Source organism: Hevea brasiliensis, chromosome 12 (genome assembly GCF_030052815.1).
Source record: "Hevea brasiliensis isolate MT/VB/25A 57/8 chromosome 12, ASM3005281v1, whole genome shotgun sequence".
In the NCBI taxonomy this organism is placed as follows: Eukaryota; Viridiplantae; Streptophyta; class Magnoliopsida; order Malpighiales; family Euphorbiaceae; genus Hevea; species Hevea brasiliensis.
In genome coordinates this window covers 12,043,420-12,060,049 of record NC_079504.1, presented here as the reverse complement: position 1 = coordinate 12,060,049, position 16,630 = coordinate 12,043,420, and the positions used below count along the sequence as shown (strand labels likewise).

At 30.3% G+C, this 16,630-nt stretch overlaps 1 protein-coding gene and 2 long non-coding RNA genes across 5 annotated transcripts; all 3 read left to right on the top strand.

Moving 5' to 3' along the window:
• Positions 1 to 104: 104 nt before the first annotated feature.
• Positions 105 to 964, top strand: LOC110658312 (uncharacterized). Its single transcript, XR_009141987.1, has 3 exons — positions 105 to 412; positions 693 to 759; positions 851 to 964. It is a non-coding gene; the product is annotated as an uncharacterized LOC110658312 (long non-coding RNA).
• A 1,009-nt stretch (positions 965 to 1,973) lies between these two features.
• LOC110658311 (uncharacterized) lies at positions 1,974 to 4,842 on the top strand. 2 transcript variants are annotated; one of them, XR_002495541.2, is made up of 5 exons: positions 1,974 to 2,058; positions 2,517 to 3,310; positions 3,428 to 3,500; positions 3,588 to 3,913; positions 4,819 to 4,842. It is a non-coding gene; the product is annotated as an uncharacterized LOC110658311 (long non-coding RNA). The 2 variants fall into 2 exon arrangements; XR_002495540.2 differs by having other exon boundaries at positions 3,577 to 3,913.
• Positions 4,843 to 12,248: 7,406 nt separating this feature from the next.
• On the top strand, positions 12,249 to 16,552 carry LOC110658310 (serine carboxypeptidase-like 42). Of its 2 annotated transcripts, none has more exons than XM_021815863.2 (11): positions 12,249 to 12,453; positions 12,973 to 13,297; positions 14,049 to 14,156; positions 14,247 to 14,339; positions 14,432 to 14,524; positions 14,773 to 14,858; positions 14,993 to 15,271; positions 15,359 to 15,492; positions 15,799 to 15,891; positions 16,004 to 16,121; positions 16,218 to 16,552. In XM_021815863.2, the coding sequence occupies exons 1-11, from the start codon at positions 12,430 to 12,432 to the stop codon at positions 16,383 to 16,385; spliced, it is 1,521 nt and encodes a 506-aa protein (XP_021671555.2). In that variant the 5' UTR covers positions 12,249 to 12,429; the 3' UTR covers positions 16,386 to 16,552. The 2 variants fall into 2 exon arrangements, with proteins under 2 accessions (XP_021671555.2, XP_057987120.1); XM_058131137.1 differs by lacking the exon at positions 12,249 to 12,453 and adding an exon at positions 12,564 to 12,706.
• The last annotated feature ends 78 nt before the right edge of the window (positions 16,553 to 16,630 follow it).

Here is a 16,630-nt window from a genome sequence, read left to right as displayed (position 1 = left end):
TTATTTTCTTTTAAAATAAAATAAAATAATTACTTACCCACCAAACCTTTGTTTACTCCACTCTCTCGTCCTTCTCCAATCATACCCTAAAGGGCTCTTCGCACCGATATATATATATTTTTTTTCACTCCCATAAACCGAAAAAATGAAATTGATTTCACCTCGGAATATGGCCGTCTTTATAATCTCAGTCCCACCAAACAAGAGCTTCTCCTACAGGACTTCTCTGTCAAGTCACAACTTCGCGTTTCCATCTTGCATGCACACTTTTCGTTTAATTCCAATCAAGTCTTATACACTTAATGCCAATAAGAGAAAGCCTGAGCGAGTTCTCAAGCCGAACATAATTGAAGAAGTATCAATGGACAGTGAAGACGAAGAAGACCACCTTTTCTTGATGACCTTGAAGATGGTAATAAATTACCCATTTGCTTTCTTTTTCATAGTGATTATTCACTCCTTTATCCCTCATTTTGTACATTGTACACTGGGCTTTTTTTGAATGACCTTTTCAGTTTAATTATATTCTTGGAAATCTTTTGCAGCTTCTGGGTTAAGCTTCAATGAGTATGCTTTTTAATCAGTGTTTTATTGAGACATGAAATTGAACTAATGGAGTTATATTTATGCGTTTAAGTGCTTTGAAAAATTTTAGTGTTGCAAATATGTCTAAGTGAATTTTCATCATTTAGAGGCATTGATGGATGGTCACAATGACTATTTGGAGGATGAGTACGTGGAAATGAAGCAGAACTCCATGTAAGTTTTTGTGGAAGTTATTATTATGACTTCTTTGATTTCATAGGCTGAAGTTAGATTATTTTTCTTACTGTTTTCCCCCTTTCTGAAGGTTGGAGATGGGGGTGGGGGAGCTGGAATTGCCCTTGCTGGGACATGGTGGGAACTGGGTTCTGGGATAAAGAAACATTAAGAATAGCTGAAGCTGTTTGCCAATCTTTTGATGGCGAGTTGAAAATATATGCCTTTAGGACATTGTCATATTCCATCATTCAAGTGCACATGAGAGGCGTACAAAATACGCAAGTCATCGTTTGATTTCATAAATTAGAAGTGCTATTGAATTTGGTACTGTTAATGCACAATATGATTAGGTTTCCTACAAGAATGTTCATAGATTGTGATTGTTCAGTACATTTTTGGTATTTGTTATGAATCAATTATTGATCATGTCTTGACTGGTGTAAAAATGATAATAAATGGATTGGCAAATATATAATTGAACACTTCTTATGCCTTGAAGCATCTCCAATAAATTGGATTTAAAATTTGGTGTCAAGCTGCTTAAGTCGCCAAATAAAACTTAAGTTCTTAACCTTAGAAGATAAAGGCTGTAAACAATAAGCAGGGATCAGATGGATGGTGCATTTGAGACATTTCAGTCTTAATGGTGTACATGTCCCTCATTAACTTTCTGATTCTGAATTAGTTTTCCATTGTCTCTTCTTGCTTATCAGCTTATGTCCGGAGGCTCTTAAAGTTGTTTCCATTATTTGCATGTTACCAGCAAAGTGGGGCTAACCAACTTTTGTCATAGACTTATCAATCAATTATCATTATCTCTCAATAAATGTGTTGTACATATAAATAATGGTAATTTCTTAATCTTTGAACAAAAGCCTTGAAGTTTAGTTCAATTGAATTTTTTATCCAAAAACAAAGTGTCATATTGAATTATGAATTAGAATGTAATATGAAGAAGCTTTTCTGAAAATGAAGGTGGTAGATTGAATTCAAGAATTTTGTTTCTTTTCCTTTTTTAAAAAAAAAAAAAAAAACTTTTTATAGGTCTTGTGTGGGCAAAAATTCCTCGAAGTTCCATCTATTATTTCTAGCTAATCATTCTTGTTGTTGTACTAAACTTTATACTGTATTTTGCTACTTACAAATTTTATTTTAGCAATTGGAGTAAGTTGATATACTATTTTGATCTGATTGGTGGTTTCTTTTTGGCAGCTTGAGTCCAAATTTCAATATTTCACACTTGTCACTAGATTGGTTACCAAAGGTTGTGCTGATAAGAAGCAAACACTGAACAAGGTGTGTCTATGCCAAGTTTTGTATTTTATTTGAGACCAGAGTACCAGACAACTTGAAATGCACTGTGTTTGGGAACTCCTTTTCATTTAAATGAAAATTAGGGTTCATATGTGCCAGCACAACTTGATGTTGCTAATTGGGGTGTCTTTGTCTGAGAACATATATTTTCTTTTCTTTTTGATCCTTGGGAGAAGGGGCTGGATGTTGAATCCATTTTCCCACTTGAATTAAACTCTAGTGTACAGATTGAGTAAATCCAGTTGGCTCATTAATGATATTTTAATAGCAAAGGTGGGTTGCTTATTTATTGTGTGCCTGAGAAGTTAGCCATCTTAGTTGTTGGGTTTAGGAGTGGGATCTGTGATGGCTACATAAGAGCTGAAACATGAATGAAGTTTGCCTTCTCAACAATTTGTTAATTTTAACATTAAGGCCTAAAAATTTGTGTTTCCCCACAGGTTTCGTCTCCAGGCGTTGAAAGGGTAGTTCGAATTCCAGAAGAGCTGGATCAGTTCAAGGATCGACCTATGTATGTGAAATATATAGTGAGATAGTTGCATCAGATTCATCCTTGGAAAGTGGTGTTTTCAGGCTCATTTCTTTAGACATAGAAACAAAAATTTCCACTTGGGCGTGGCAGATCTGAGGTTAAATAGAGAAAAAACAGGGAAAGGAAAACCACTAGGCAAAAAACACAAAGAGAGTGGCACATGAACACACCCTTTCATTCCTTGCACTTAGTCCGACTGTATTCTGAAATTTGAATGTTCTTTTTGTTTATCCCCGAGATCATGCATGCCTGCAGCAAGCATCCGCAATACTCATTAATGTATCATAGAAATAGCTATGCCAAAATATGTAGTGGGTTCACAATGGCCATATCTGGCATAACAATCTTTCTTCCAAATAATAAGGTGTACCAATTTACTTTATTGTACATATCTGAATAAAACTTGACTTCTTGCTCAAATAAAATTTTTCGTTTACCCAAATGAGGTGAGTATCCAAGTGGACAACTACAGAAGTGAAGAGTGATGTGAACGTGACAACTACCAGCATAGTTTGGAGAGGTTCTATGTTCGACCTGGACAAAAGTCTCTGGAGATTGGAAAATTTTGTGCGTCTTGCCAGAGGTTAAGAATAAAATACGTGGACAAAAGACTCCTGGGCTTGGAAAATATTCCGTCTTGTTAGAAGTTAAGAATACAAAATAAACAAAGGCTTCTGAACCCACAAACTGTTTCATATGGAGGTATGGGTGTGCATGTGTGTTTTACCATACCCTATATCAAATAATTGTACATTTAAAGATTCTTTTTAAAAAGCTTTTATTCTTTATTCTGCATGAAACTAATTATAGTGTTTCCAGTACGTGTAGGGTAGCTGCTTAAGTGGTGTATGGGAGAGTTGGGCATCTATTATTACTTACATTGTTCTCTAGTGTAAGCAATTCTTTTTTTTTTTTTTTTTTAATTCTTAGTTTCTTTTTAATGAATTCTTCCTAATTCTTGGAATCAGTGTTAATGCAGAAAAAGTTGTATTTCTTGATCATACATCATGATCTCCTGGGTAGAGGACTTGATAATTTGTGAATTGTGAAACAGAAGAGCCTCAGTCAGTCGTGTCTTTTTCTTCACTCTCTTTTTTTCGGTACATTGGAAATTTTCAAAGGGAGGGGTTTGTAAGAGATTTAACCCTTGACCTTCTATTGCTTCTTTTGGCTCACTTCATTTGACTTTATTAAAAGCAAAAGAACTGTTGTATGCTCATTTTTGCTGGAGAGTCACAAGTTCAACTTTTGACAGGGTACATGTTACTTTCACTTGCATCATTCAAATTGAAGGTAATTCCACGGGTAAGGTCGTTTATCATGATTATTCTAATGGCCTGCATATGACTGTGATTGAGATAGTAATGATGACTTTGTTTTTGTTTTTGTTGTCACAACTTACTGCTTAATACTTTTTAAAATCATCTCATTTGTTGCCTAGCTTACTGTTGAAGTGAATCATTCTCTAAATTTTCTTTATGTGGATTAATTGAATTCTACAAATTGGTCTTCACAGTTTGATTAACAGATGGATTAGTGTATTTGCATTCTGGATGGCTCAAATGTGACGAGTGATGCCTAAGAAACTAATGCAGAGTCAAAATTTACTAATTTCACCAACTTTTGCCTACTAAATCCTTGGGTGTAATCATCATTCTTAAGAGTTTAAGTTAGCCTAATACTCTCTCTTTCCTCCTCCCTCCACACGCACACTTGAGCACACACGCACACGCACACACTCACTCACTCACTCACTACGTGGGATAAACATGCTTTGACTGGTGTGAGAAGATGAGAAAATTCTTCCGTCACCGTCAGATCATTCTTTAGTCACTTTTTGTTTGTCACAAGTTTTTTGTGTTTAAATAAATTAGAGAATTGTATACACATGTAAAAATACAATCTTGCAATCAGATATTCACTTAGGACCTTCCTTTGGTTCCTTATAAATATTAATCAAGCCAATGCTGGCACAGGAGATTTAGGATTGCAAGTATTACTTGAGATTTGATACCCCAAAAACTATATGTAGAATTGTTGCATTTATTTACATTATGGTTTTTTCTCTCAAACCAGGCATTTGTTTGTCAAGACCAAATAGTATTTCACTTCTCTCTCTCTCTCTCACGCACACACATGCACTAACGCATTTTTATGAGATGACAATTCATTATTCTTTTGGTCTTCATTCTTCTGATGTATATAAACAGTGTGGAACTCTGGGCCATAAAGTTGGGCAAATGACAAAAAAGGTGTAATAAAAAATACAAAATATAAAAAAGGATGACTTTAAAACTAATTATCAAAAATGGGTGAATTATCTTTGAGTAGTGCGGGGACGCTTAATATAATAACGTTTTAAGGTTATTTAAAATAGCCCATTGTTGTTAGTGACGCTACTTTATAGTAGGCCCAAACTTTTTTAATTTAATTTTTAATAATTTTATTTTATATTTTAAATAAAATATAAATATTATTTTAATAAATAAAATTATAATATGTAATATTATATATTATAATATTTTTATTATAAATATTATTTTTTAATTTAAAGTAGCGTAATCTTTTTTTTTAATTTTTAATAATTTTATTTTATATTTCAAATAAAATATAAATATTATTTTAATAAATAAAATTATAATATGTAATATTATATATTATAATATTTTTATTATAAATATTATTTTTTAATTTAAAATTTAATAAAATAAAAAATTAAAATTAAAAAATAAATAATTAAAAAAATTTAAGAAAAGTTGGACCCTACTATAAGTAGCGTCCAACTTTTTTTTAAATTTTTAATAATTTTATTTTATATTTTAAATAAAATATAAATATTATTTTAATAAATAAAATTATAATATGTAATATTATATATTATAATATTTTTATTATAAATATTATTTTTTAATTTAAAATTTAATAAAATAAAAAATTAAAATTAAAAAATAAATAATTAAAAAATTTTAAGAAAAGTTGGACGCTACTATAAGTAGCGTCCAACTTTAATAATTTTATTTTATATTTTAAATAAATTAAAATATTATTTTAATAAATAAAATTATAATATGTAACATTATATATTATAATATTTTTATTATAAATATTATTTTTTAATTTAAAATTAAATAAAAATTTAATAAAATAAAAAATTAAAATTAAAAAATAAATAATTAAAAAATATAATAAAAATTTTTAATAATTTTATTTTATATTTTAAATAAATTAAAATATTATTTTAATAAATAAAATTATAATATGTAATATTATATATTATAATATTTTTATTATAAATATTATTTTTTAATTTAAAATTAAATTAAAATTTAATAAAATAAAAAATTAAAATTAAAAAATAAATAATTAAAAAATTTTGAGAAAAGTTGGACGCGTCCAACTTTTTTTAAAATTTTTAATTATTTTATTTTATATTTTAAATAAATTAAAAAAATAAAAAATATTAAAAAATTATAATAAAAATATAAAATAAAATAATTATAAAAAAATTAGACTGCATCCAACATTTTTTAAACTTTTTAATTATTTATTTTTTTTATTTTTAATTTTATTAAATTTTAATTTAATTTTAAATTAAAAAATAATATTTATAATAAAAATATTATAATATATAATGTTACATATTATAATTTTATTTATTAAAATAATATTTTAATTTATTTAAAATATAAAACAAAATTATTAAAAATTAAAAAAAAAGTTGGACGCTACTTACAGTAGGGTTTAATTTTTCTTAAAATTTTTTAATTATTTATTTTTTAATTTTAATTTTTTATTTTATTAAATTTTAATTTAATTTTAAATTAAAAAATATTATAATATATAATATTACATATTATAATTTTATTTATTAAAATAATATTTTAATTTATTTAAAATATAAAATAAAATTATTAAAAATTTGAAAATTATTTATTTTTTAATTTTATTAAATTTTAATTTAATTTTAAATTAAAAAATAATATTTATAATAAAAATATTATAATATATAATATTATATATTATAATTTTATTTATTAAAATAATATTTATATTTTATTTAAAATATAAAATAAAATTATTAAAAATTAAAACATTTTAAATATTTTGAATAGATAATTAATTTTTTTCTATATTTTATATTTTTGATTACATCTTTTTTGTCATTTGCCCCATAAAGTTACCCTTTGCTGAATTATTTGAGAAGAAAAATGGCAGCATGCAGAGGAGGAATGTTGGGGGACCAGAAAGTGAATGCTACTTTGTTCAGCTTATTATATCCAACAGTATACCATGTATTTACTTTTCCTATAACTTTTTTTTTTTGGAGAAAAGCTTAGCTTATCTGCTTATTCACTATAGATACATGACTTGAATTAGAAGTTAGCTCTCACTGGGTGACTTTCTCCTTTAACGTGCCCCACAAATTATTACGGTGACTTGGGAGCTGGGATGCTCTCTGTCTCTCTCTCTCTCTCTTCCCCCACACCAAACACCCCCCCCCCCCAACAAACCTGTTACAGTGCCCAGAACATAACCCAATAAAGAGGATAAAATCAAGAAAATTACTAGAATAAAACTGATAACCCAACTAATTAAGGACTTCAACGAAGATTGTGCACTACTCGAGAAACCAGAACTAGGATGGAAAAATTATATACTAAAATATTGAAAAACTGACAGGAGAGAACCCAAAATATGAAATGATCACAGCTTGATTGTCCATATCTTAAGGAACTGATCCTCCCCAGTTCTAAAGAAAGATAAAGTATTACATTATTTCTAACTTTAGAAATCCTGTTATTCCAATTATCATTTTAAGACTAAAGTATGCTATATAAGGAATGCTCTTAGAAGACAAGTAACAGCCTTGATAATGTTTTTTATTCCTTTAACTTCTAGCGTATTTTAGTACTTTGACATTAACCAGAGCTATTGTATGAAGATAGGAGAAAAAATGAAAGGAATGAGCTTATGATCAAATTGCGAGTGTGATTTTGGAATTTTCATAATTATAGAGCTGATTCACTGGCTTTTGAGACTGGTGAATTATGATTTCAGCGGTAGTGTTTGACTGAACAATTTTTATTGTTATTTTCCTCTATGCTATACCCATTAGTTTATTATCCACTTGGTTTCCCTTTTTTTGCCTTTAACTTTTCATTCCTTTTCTTATTTATCCCTAAAATAAAAACTTTGAATATGAAAGTTTGGTTAGAGGTATGGAATCAGAAGTGAAATCTGCACTAAATATAGGTGATCTTAGATGCTATCTGATTAACCAACAGGTTTCTAGAATTCTTATACCACATCTTTAATTTTCATTGTTTAATGATGTTTTTCATGTCATGCATAGCATCTTTTTGCTTGGGGTTGATTTTATCCCACTTGCTATGGCCATTCACTTTAAAGAAACACATCTTATCCAATGTTCTGAGACATTTTTGGCATTTCTGGTGCGTTCCCATTTACTGAAATTGCTGTTGTTGGTAGTGGTGGAGGTGGTGGCGTTAGTGACATTTATGGTGCGGTGGTGGTTAATTTTGGTTAATATAGGGCTCGTGCAATTTAATTGGCTGTACGCGTTTATTTTATATATATATTTTTAAAGGTAGAATTTCTTTTAAAAGAGTCCAATCGGCAGCAACAAGATAGAATCCGACCCAAGGCTTGTTACAAGATAGATCCACCCAACCTAAGTAACAGAGTCTATTGGGTTAGGCCTAGAGCTCACAATCCCGTAATCCTAGGGGTAGGCACCCGCTGAGGCTTATCGGGCAATGCCGCTTGCCTTGATTCCTCGTTGTACCGCCCAACCTCAACGGCAACAAAGGTGCCACCAAGAGCAAGAAACCAAGGAAAACTCTGCCACTGGAAGCCATGCAAGGCTAAGATCTAATTATATAAAGCAGAAAAATCCTATTCTGAAGAGCATCGCCTCAATCTCCCAAAGGTGAAAGCCGGGATCTATCAACTGTGACTCAGAAAGAGAGGGATGACAGACGTTATGGCCCTCAATCTCTTATAGCCATAGGGTCACTGGCCAGCAACATCTAGTATTAGTGTCAGGACCTCAAGATTCTATATTCATTTATAGCTCATAGAGCCATAGTTGCACCAACACACAACTAATAAAGGCACTAAAAATAGAAAACGCTGATCACAGCACGCAACCCTCATTGGTCAGACTTGCATCCAAATCGAAATGGATATATTTACAACCCAATTTAGAGTTGAGAAGGGCAAACGCAAACTCCAAGTTGGGGAAGGGCTTCCCCTATTCAAGTTGGGGAAGGACTTCCCTTATTTGAAAGGGGCCAGGGAAAGTCGATCAGCGACAGAACTTCAATTAGCCCAAAGAGAAGGAACATGGAAAAAAGAGAGAAAAGTCTTTCTTGAACTAGTAATTTTATGATATCACCGTAATTTCATGTAGATAGATCTATATAGATAGATAAATTAATAAATAATTTACATACAAGTAAAATTAGTTATTTTCACTTATTTTTATTTTTTTATTTTAAAACGATTATACTTTTTTTTTGTAAATTCAATAAATATTTTTACTTATTTGTAAATGATTCATTAGTTTATCATAACGTTGATTTCAAATCTCCACTAAGCCAAAAGCTGCTCCATTTGGGGACGTTACATATTCCAAACGTAATATCTGAGGTCACCATCTGGCATTACAAAAGCAAGTTCATAGGGTACTACTATAAAGTGTGTTAAAGGAAACGTACTTCTAGGAATTCTCAATATTTTTCTTCTTCTATTTGTTTCAAATGTGCGTTGCTATTCACTTTTGTGTATATTGTGGCGAGATGATATCATGGCCTGCTAAAACAAAAACTATTTTGAACTGTTTTTGAGGTTTTTCTTTTTAATAATATAATTAAGAAGTGAATATTTGAAGTCTGTCAAATAAGTGTTATGTCTTCAACGATTAAATTAAATAAATTGATTGCTATACCCACAATAGGAACTGGATTTGAGGTGTTAGATCGATAGAAATTAATAAATTGAAAAAGTTTCCATCTAGAAGAAACCAGTTTTGAGTTGAACAATGGATTAAAAGCTTGAAATTAGAGAGATAGCAACGTCTTTACAATGGCATAATTAAGTTGGTGACTATCGCACAAACTGTTGCATCATTAATATTTTGACTAGAAGAAATTGGTGACTACTGTTGACTAGTGGCCACATGCATCCATCCAATTAGGATATTTTTCTTTGTAACCGTTAGAAATGTAATTGCTCACGAATGTGACACTACGGCCATTTTCACAGGAAACCCCAACTGGCATTTATAGCCCTTAATTACAGAATTAATTTTATAATCCCCGAGGATTGATTGATGCAACGATTATTCATTATTCAATACCCATCTCAATCATCTCCAGCTAGCGCAATTCATTAAAGATATTTATCTATATTTAATATTATATATTTTTTTAATATAATATTATACATTTTTATATAATATTAATAATTTTTAATAATAAATAAATATATCTTTTAGCCAAGTGACAATTTTTAATTAATATTTGATTATATATTTTCCAGCTTCAATTTATACTTAATTACAGCTAGTTAAATTAAATTTATGATTGTTTATTGAGTTTTATATAGCATTTATAGACTATTAATTTTTCAACAATATCTTATAAAATGAAAATTTCTTATATTTCCTAATGGTGTTAATATATGATTATTTTCTAATTATAATTTAATTATTCAATTACAATTTAAATTTCACTCTTAATTAATTTAATCTTCCAAATTAAATAATGATACATTATTTATATATTTCCTAGACGGTTTTTATATAAAATTAATAAAAAAATTATCAAGTAGTGTTCTATATAGGATGATTTACATAAATTAAAGAAAATAATAATAATAATAATAATAATCTCAAATTGTTAAGTTTCACTTCCTCATGGATTTTATCAATCAAATTGAATTTCATTTTATTATTCTATTAATAAAAATATAAATTAATGTATAAATGGATTGTGTTATGATTTCTTGTCCTACAATAATGAATTAGAAATTATTTTTTCCTCTATTTATTTTTATTTATTTTTTTAAATTATTTTATTTATAGTTATTTATTATTTTAAAGAGATCAAAAAATATTATTTTTTTCTAATTTTATCATCATATTTACTAAATATAATAACTATTTATATAATTTCTTAAAACTCATCTTAAAATTCATCTCTCAATGATAATTTAATTAAATTAAATAACATTTTATTAATGATTAATTAATAGGATGAAATTTTATAAAATTAACAATTAATAAATTTTAATTTTTAATTATTTTAAATTGTATTTATATTTTATATCATTTTATTCCCTCCTCCCGATTTCATGATTATTCACGGCAACAATGGAATATGGGCGGTGAGAGATGGGCAAATATTTTGTAATTAACTAAAATTTTAAAGATTTTAAAGCAATTAATTTATATTTTTAAAAATTATAATTTAAATTTAATATTTTTTAATTTAATAACACATACATTTATCAAATTTAGGGATTATTTTATTGATAAAATAAAACTTCAAGGACTTAGTTATTTAGATTAAAAATGTAATAAAAGGCATATTAATCATTTTTATTAAAATTAATATCATAATAATGATTTTAACAGTACAGACTAATTTATAATTTTTTTAAAATATTAAAAACTAAATAAATGAATTTTTTTACCCTGTGCTCACTTCTCTCTCTAAAATACACTCTCTTCCTTCTTTCTAAAACTTCAAAAACTCAGTCTTTTGTTTCTCAGTTCTAGGCGAGGTCTGACCTTTTGGCCATCCATCCTCCCTCTCTATCTCTTTTCTTTAGTTTCTTTAGCTTGTATTTTTGTTGTAGTTTCTTTAGTTTCTCAAACTTCAAAAGCTTCCTTTAGATCCTTTGCCCAATTGTAATAGGTTTCTTAATTATTGGACTTTAGTCATACTTAATGGCTGAATTTGTAGTTGGAATCATTATATATATGAACTTCTATCTTGACCTATATTTTTAATCAATGAAGTGCTTTTTTTGATAAAAAAAAATGAGTTTTAAAAATATAAAAATTAATATATAGATATCAACTAAATTATAATTTAGTTTTAATAAAATTTGAGTGAAAATTTAAAATTTTGTACTCTTAAAGCATAACATGAAATGACTGAAGATTGGAGATTGTACCCATCTCCATAACTCCATCTACTGCTCTATATCCCCATAATTGTTAGCGATTCATACGACTTGTCGTATTTTATGCACTTTTTCTTTAATTGAAATAGAATATATGAGAATCTTAACGAACGCTAAAATTTTGTAATGAGTTCGTTAAAAAGATAGCAAATAAAGCCTTTTTCTATTATTAAATTAATATAATAATCCCTTTTTTAATTATTAAATTATTATAATAAAAAACACAAAAGAAAAAATGGCAGTCAAAGATCACTTTCATGACCAGGTCATTCATTCAATTTGAGCCCCGCGCGTGCATTTATGCATTCAAAATCAGGGGGTGGGCTCCACATCCTAACCAATAAGGATTAAGTACGGCTGTTTTTGTCTGGATTTCCCATTTCGAAGTGTGCAAAAATCTATCCTCTTTGCCACATTCCTTTCTTCGCTTCACTCATTACCCTCTTCTCCACACTCTGCAACCACTCTTCAATCCTAGACTGTTTTTTCAATTCTAAAATTAATCATTTCATTTTATTTTCTTGAATTTATAGACTCCCATTTGAATTCTTACCAGTTCTGGCTATAAAGGATTGTTATTTATCTTCCAAAGCGTATAAAATAAACCCATGAAGCAGCTGCAAGATTTAAGGGTAAAGATTGTTTTTTTTTTTTCTTCAAAGCTTCTTTTGACTTATTTGACTGTGAGTTGTTTATCTTATCAATCTTGGAAGATACCAAAAGGATCTTTTTTAACTAAATAGTAAATTCTAAAACATTAGTATCATATTTATTTTCCCAACGTCTCTCTCTGTCCAACTACAATATCCCTCACCCAGTTGTGCCCTGCCGGCCTGCAACTATTTAACGTCTTCCTTTCTTCTCACCTCTGAGTAGGCTATACATGTATGTATCTATATATAGAAATAGTAAATTCCATGTACAATTTCAGATCTTGAGCCATAAATGCATAGACAGCCTTTTAGTTGAAGCAAGCTTCAGAATTCACGTGCCTTTCCAAACAGAATTTGTTTGATAATAATGCATAAAGTATTTACACTCTGCATGCATACATAGAGTATTATCATTTTCAAGATTTCTTTTTGATTTCTTATAAGTTTCTTTTTTTTTTTTCTCTTTTTGTTTTCTCATATATTATATGTGAATTATAGAGAGAAGGGAATTTTCTTGGAATGGATAAAGGGTGTGGGTCTTGTGTGACTGTGGGTATCATGGGGTTTCGTGAGATGGGTAGGTGTTGCTTCAGTGGGGTATTGATTGCTCTGTTGTGTTTTGGGTGGTTGGCGAGTTATGTGGTGGAAGGGTACCCTGCTAACGATCTGGTGGTGGACTTGCCTGGCCAACCCAAGGTTGGGTTCAAGCAGTTTGCTGGGTATATTGATGTGGATTTCAAGAATGGTAGGAGCTTGTTTTATTACTTTGTTGAGGCTGAGAAGAACCCTGAAAAGAAGCCCCTTGCTCTCTGGCTCAACGGAGGTCAGTTCTCTGTCTCTCTCTTTTTCTCTCTGAGATAGAGGTTGTTTATATTTGATAGGTAATTTTGATTTGATTATTGCATTTGTTGTTTGTCTTGTCTTGGTAATGGGATTATTCTATTTTGTTTCTTTTCACTTGCTTTTAGCTTTCTTTTTTAAGTTTTTTTCCTTTCTTCACTCACTGTACTTGTTGGTCTTGTCCTTCCACTTTGCTCTTCATTGGAGGTTCATTTTCTCTTTCCTCTTTCTTTTTTTAAATACCTGGAGAGCCAAATTTTGAATTCTGTTCCATTTAAGATTCTTTTATGTATGTAAAGATGCAATAATTTTGATAATTCTCCTGAAATACTTCTTATATATGCACAAATTCTCAGGCTGATTTCTGAGATTCCCTGCTCAAAATTTTACAACAGTACTAAAAAATAATGCAAATTTCAAAATTTTAACAGTAATTTGCATTGTTCAAATTAGCTAAAACAGCAATGTTCAAAGCAAAGACAATCACATTCTTCTGCTTTTGGGCCTGAGATTGATGACTGAGGAATTTGCTACAGTAGGATTTCTACATATTCAATTCAAAAGTCATAGTAGGAATAAAAAATCCTTCCTGCAAAGTGAACTGTTCCTGGAAAAAGCTTCTCTTTCATGAATTTCAATTTCTTTTAGAATATAAGGATACATTTCTTTTATTCTAATTGTAGGAAGAAAAGCGTCCATATCCATGATTATTAACAGTGTCATTCCATTCTCAGGTCCTGGTTGTTCCTCCATTGGTGGAGGTGCCTTCACTGAGTTGGGTCCGTTTTTTCCTACAGGGGATGGCAGGGGCCTTCGAAGAAATTCAATGTCTTGGAACAGAGGTGACATGTAGCTAGCAAAACAATCCAATCTAAGTATTTGATTTTTGGTGAACTTCAGTGTGTACTTATTTCTTTTTTAACCTTTTGCAGCATCAAACATCCTCTTCGTTGAGTCTCCTGCTGGAGTAGGGTGGTCATACTCGGATACAGCTTCTGATTACACTACAGGAGATGCCAAAACTGGTATGAGAAATAGCTTAACAAGATATGATGCTGATTCATGGTTAATATTAAATTGATCTAAGATTCTAAGTAGCAAGTCTTATTTTCTGCAGCCAATGATATGTATATTTTCTTATTGAAGTGGTATCAGAAGTTCCCGGAATTCAAATCACGGGAACTGTTTCTCACAGGAGAAAGCTATGCAGGTGTGACAAATGCATTGAAATTCATTTATTTATTTATTTTCAATAAACTATTGATGCAAACTTTTCAAAATGCAACCTTCTACTTCATAAGGTTATTTTACAATAGAAGTGAAAAACGATTGCATTGGCTGAAAGAGAGAAAAAGTTTTAATTTTGTTCGGGAAATGCTGATTTCATCTGTTTATTCTCTCTCCTCAACTGCTATGCTCATCAGTTTTACTGAATTCTTTGTGTCTATTGTTATATAGGGCATTACATTCCACAGTTGGCTGACGCTCTTCTGGATCATAATGCACGTTCAACTGGTTTCAAGTTCAATATCAAAGGAGTTGCTGTAAGAAAACCTGACTCTTCCATGTCTATGATAAAATATCTGAATTGTGCTTTCTGGTGTTTCTTTGGTATCTTGTGCTTGATGCATTATATGTAGTTTACATATTTCCCTTGGTTTTGATTTCGTCTGGTTAGATCGGGAATCCACTCCTTAGACTTGATCGGGATGTTCCAGCAACATATGAATTCTTTTGGTCTCATGGGATGATTTCTGATGAGATTGGCCTCAAGGTCATGAATGAATGTCAGTTTGATGACTACACCTTTTCAAACCCACACAACGTAACAGTTTCATGTAATGAAGCGATAGCTGAAGCAAATAGCATAGTTGGTGACTATATTAACAATTACGATGTGATCCTAGATGTTTGTTATCCATCTTTAGCAGAGCAAGAACTGCGACTGAGGAAAATGGTATGCTCTCTTATTTCCTTTTACTTGCTGGATTTGTTCCTTATTGGAAGTTCACTTTCGTGATCCATGCATATTATTATTATGCAGGCTACCAAGATAAGTGTCGGGGTTGATGTTTGTATGACACTTGAAAGAAGTTTCTACTTCAACCTTCCTGAGGTTCAGAAGGCTCTTCATGCTAATAGAACTAATCTACCATATAGATGGTCCATGTGCAGTGGGTAAGGGAGACTTAAATTGGGGTTCCAAACAAATTCAAGAAGAAAAAGGATTTCTTAAAACAAAAAATTGCAACATTTCTTACTCTGTTAGCATAATTATTAACCCCTACTATTCCAGTTTCGAACTTGTACAGCATCTCACATAGTAACTCCTGAATAAAGTTTGTCTGTAAAAGTTCTCGTTATGCCCTAGTTCTTTTATGAGTCCTTGTTTAAGTTTTGCCAGTCAAATCATAAATTGTTTAACTGATGTCTGCATATTGATTCATAATATAACTAATTTTTGTGTCCTTGTTTGTTGGACAGTGTTGTAGAGTACAGTGATACCGACGGCAATATGGACATGCTTCCCATTCTCAAAAAGATAATTAAAAATCGTATTCCAGTTTGGGTGTTCAGGTAAGTACCATATTGTACAGGATGATCTATAAATTTTCTTTGTTCTTCCATAGGTTGTCAAGCAACATGATTTTGCTTATGATCCCTTTATTGAATTAATCAATCAATGTAGTGGTGATCAAGATTCTGTTGTACCACTTCTGGGCTCCAGAACACTCGTCCGCGAGCTAGCTCATGATCTAAACTTCAAGATTACAGTCCCTTATGGAGCTTGGTTTCACAAAGGCCAGGTACTTAAGCACTAATATAGTTTCAACATTTTTCCTTTAAGCAATTGTCTGTGTTATATAATGACCTTCCATTTGTTTTTCTTATATTCTGGACAGGTTGCAGGTTGGGCAACAGAGTATGGTAATTTGTTGACTTTTGCCACAGTAAGGGGTGCTGCCCATATGGTGCCATATTCACAGCCATCAAGAGCTCTGCATCTATTCAGTTCATTTGTTCGTGGCCGGAGATTGCCTAGTACGCCACACACTTCGATAGACGATTGAGAATTGTTTCATCATTGTTTCATGTTAGCAGCAATAATAATCTCAAAGAGAAAAGGCATTTCAATTGTAGTTAAGGATTTCAGTGTCTTGATTTAATTTCTAGAACTTGTTTCTAATTAGAATGAATAGTTCATATTCATAATGGATTTGATAGAGTTTTAGCTGCAGTTCTAGTCTCTTGCTCTATTAATGTCTGTTTTCAACTCTTAATTGGTTATTTTTAATAATCTTGGGAGGATGGTACG

Coding starts and splice junctions, on each gene's coding strand:
- LOC110658310 (XM_021815863.2), top strand. CDS start 12,430: ATGAAGCAGCTGCAAGATTTAAGG. Junction 14,157..14,246: donor TTCAATGTCTTGGAACAGAG/GTGACATGTAGC, acceptor AACCTTTTGCAG/CATCAAACATCCTCTTCGTT. Junction 15,272..15,358: donor AACTGCGACTGAGGAAAATG/GTATGCTCTCTT, acceptor ATTATTATGCAG/GCTACCAAGATAAGTGTCGG.